At 36.9% G+C, this 3,625-nt stretch overlaps 1 protein-coding gene across 1 annotated transcript in view; it reads right to left on the bottom strand.

Annotated features, from left to right (window-relative positions):
* Positions 1 to 1,583: 1,583 nt before the first annotated feature.
* TRHR (thyrotropin releasing hormone receptor) overlaps positions 1,584 to 3,625 on the bottom strand; it is a 22,102-nt gene continuing 20,060 nt past the window's right edge. Inside the window, exons 2-3 of the mRNA XM_015826538.1 lie at positions 3,054 to 3,440; positions 1,584 to 1,703 (exon numbers count right to left, since the gene is read on the bottom strand). Of these exons, the coding sequence (XP_015682024.1) occupies positions 1,584 to 1,703; positions 3,054 to 3,440 (507 nt within the window). The remainder of the gene's footprint in view (positions 1,704 to 3,053; positions 3,441 to 3,625) is intronic.

Here is a 3,625-nt window from a genome sequence, read left to right as displayed (position 1 = left end):
CCATCATGGTCACTGCATTTGGGAAACATTCTTCCTCCCACTTCATTTGGTAGATGCTGTACACAATTTTTTCTGACAATGGATTCCTTAGGTCTCAGAAGCAGGTCTTACCATATAAAGAGAGGTAACACTCTTTTGCCATAGGTATGGGTCCAAATCTAATGGGCTTAATTTACAAGAGATTTTGTTTGTATATTGAGACAAATTTCTTGTTGATTCAAGAGCAGAATCAATTACAGATCATTGGAGATCTTCCAGCAGAGATAAGTCATTCACCAGTTAGGGCTGATGAAAAATTGAATTTCCTGTTTCAAATAGGAAGTTGGACCAGATAACCTGTAAGGTCTCTTCCAACTTTATGATTCTATCCATGACACTGATCGCTTCATATACTGAAGTATTATAAGACATCTGTTAAACTGTCATGAATTCAATAATATGTCTGCATTTCAGATATCAAATACAAAGAAAGTGGTAATCTCAGCTGTAAATTTAAGTGTACAAATATCAGTTTTGAAAAGTCTTCTACATAGAACCTTAAAATATCATGAAAAGGATTCTAATTCAGCTCATAATCCATGCTGTGTTAATTTTTCTATTTGTTGACAACTTAAAATTCCTTTGATTTTAACATACAGGGAAACATAGTGCATATTGAGTTGGAAACATGATATTTCAGTTAAATGGGAATTATTCCCCAGTCAGTGTCTATCTTCATATTCTGCTTGCTTCTTCATGTCCTGCACAATTTTGAGATTTGTATCTTCCTGATGTTACTTGTGTCTAACTTGCTGCCTAGGAAGCCTTCAGTTTTAATTGACTGTGGAAGTAGTGTTTTTCTTCTTGTTTTGTCCTAAAACATGCCAATCAGGCAATCTAAGATACTTTGAGAATGAGTTCAGAATGGTCAGGACTGCCCATGTTCTTCTCAATGTGTAAATCCACTAAGGAAGAACATTTTCTTTGCCTGGGCATGAGACATAGTCCTGCATGATCATTTTGCCTTTAGTGACAAGAGTGATGGACAACTAGCTTCTGCAGCTCATTTCTTATGGGAGCGGGTTGACATCATGCTGGAGAGAATCCAGGTCCTGATCTACATTCAGAAGAACAATTTTCCAACTGATTGGTGATGCTCGGTAGGAAGAGAAAGTAAGATAAGAAATTCACTAATCACTCTGACAATAGTCTGTGTATGTTCTTCCAGAGCAAGAACACTTTACAATTGAAGAATTCTAAAGTTGGGCTGGAGGAAATAATGCAATTGATGTTGACATATTTTCTTCACCTCTGTTGAAGAAGTTGAGGAAAGAATGTTACAGTGGCATTTAATTTTACTGACTGACCCAGAACTGTAACAATGTGAAAAGGAGAAAAAAACCTTTTATCTCCAGCCATATTTTCTACACCAGTTCAATTTAGTTCTTTAAATTGGAACAAAATGAGAAGTAGGGTTTATGCAGCTTGTAACAAGATAAGAACTGTTGTGATTTAGATGCTACATTACTATTTGTTAATGTTGAAGGAAGGTGGTCTTATGGATTTGGCCTGGATTGGAATTTCTTTCCTGAAATTACTGTCTTTCATAGGGAGATGTTTCCAATTTTGCCAATGTGATTGGTATCCTTCAATCTCAACTGGCAGTTGTATGGCAAATAGCTATACCACACTGTTTTTCTTCCATTGCAGATAATTACATGTACCTATGGGACATGTGAGAGAATGATGTGGCTTAAGAGCCTAAAACAGGGCCATTCAAGCAAGTCAGTTGCATATTTACACACTGCTTGTCATAATGTGCAGTATTGCAGCAATGTTCTTAATGAGTGAGCTATAATCATAAAAATATTACATCTAAAATAATATTTCTCTCTCTAGAAAATATGGATAGGAACTGAATATTAAGGATGCATGCATACATATCTGCAGTTTATCTCTACGTTTCCATAAAACAAGCATTAATAATATATAGTAAGGTAGCTTCAATAAGTATGAGCATATTGACCTTTACCATTTTGGATATTTTTAGATTAATAGGCAGGGTGACTCAGAAGTGGATCACTTTATGACAGCCTTGTCTAACCCAGCACACCCCCAGCTAAAAATTCTGGGAATTGATTTCTCAATACATCCGGAGGACATCAGGTTGGAGAAAGGTGTTCTGAGATCAAATAGCACAAAAAACAGAATGGAGTAAGTCAGGCAGCTTCTTCCAATTTCACATCACCTGAAATGAGAAATTGAAGGATGAGTCACTTTAGATGGCAACCATGCAATTAATCCAGATCAAAGTCATCTTTTGATATTAGCTTTCACAATCTTGAAACCATTCTATTCATTGGATGCTATAGCTTGCAAGTGGCTCATCTACTGCTAGGCAGACATTGCTTTAAACAAAAACCTGTCAGGAAAATTATGGTAAAAATCCCTTCTATCTATCCAAACATAGGTAAAATCCCCAAAGTTGTAGGAATTAAGACAACTCTATCTGACATTCTCAGACAGATTTTCCTTGCAAAAAATGTCTGTTTGCCTTATTCGCAGCGACCTTGATAATTTCTTTGGAACTGAGATGCTGTTTAGAAGTATCTTGGTGAAAAGTGTTATATTGGTGTTGTTTTTTGTTGCATATTTCATATTTCTAAATCCTACAGTTTCCAACCTGAGAAAGCCCAATGAGGGGGAAATCCTTTGTCATGTTTTTTCTTAGGTTTTAAAGTGACCTGTGAGAAGCCAGACAGCTTCTTTGACCCTGGAGAGAAGATTCTGCACTGAAAGCTCAACCCCTTTGCCACCTCTGGTGCAACACTACATTTCACTTTGGATAATTTCACCCAAATATATCTTCACTTTTATTAAATTAGCAAAAATGCAAATGAATAGTTTTGTGTAGGAGTAGTATAGACATCTTTTCGCAACTTGATATACCAAACAGTGAAGGACACACACTTTATAAGATTCTTTATGTCCAAGGTTGTCCAACCATACCAGTGATCTTTTGTATGGATATTGATTGAGATGGCACTAATTCAAGCCGTTATTCTGGTTCTTACCTCAGAGGTCACACAGTTTTCATCAAAGGATACTTTTGTGGATGACAAGTAAGCCTCTGTAACCGTGATGTCCTCTAGTTCAGTGTTGAAATGTTCAGTTTCTTTAATGATGCTGTAGTTGAGAGCTACACTGTAGTTGGTAGGTTTCTCCAGCTGTTTCTGTTGGCACTTACAGAGTTTTTTGAAGGCTGCTCGGAATTTTTGGGACATGAGGTTATAAATAACAGGGTTGATGGCACTATTAAGGTAAATGCAAATCCTACAGAACAGCAGGAACCAATGTTCTTGGAAAGGTTGAGACAGGAAGGAGTTAATGACCACCAAGGTCCTGTAGGGCATCCACAAGAAGGCAAATAGGATTACAACCACGGCCAGCATCTTTGTAACCTGTGGGAAGTGAATGGACATATCTGATGAGAAAAAATAGAATGACATAAACCTTTTCAATGATATAATGCAGAAACAGAGAACTTTTTGATGGTCCATCAATATGACCATCATTACACAGGGGGGAACAGATGGGAGTAAAGTCCTATAAAATAACAGAATAACAGAGTTAGAAGGGACCCTGG

This window comes from Protobothrops mucrosquamatus, unplaced genomic scaffold (assembly GCF_001527695.2).
Source record: "Protobothrops mucrosquamatus isolate PMUCROS unplaced genomic scaffold, P.Mucros_1.0 scaffold3167, whole genome shotgun sequence".
In the NCBI taxonomy this organism is placed as follows: domain Eukaryota; kingdom Metazoa; phylum Chordata; class Lepidosauria; order Squamata; family Viperidae; genus Protobothrops; species Protobothrops mucrosquamatus.
Note: the sequence above shows the minus strand (reverse complement) of the source record. Positions and strands in the feature narration are given on the sequence as shown.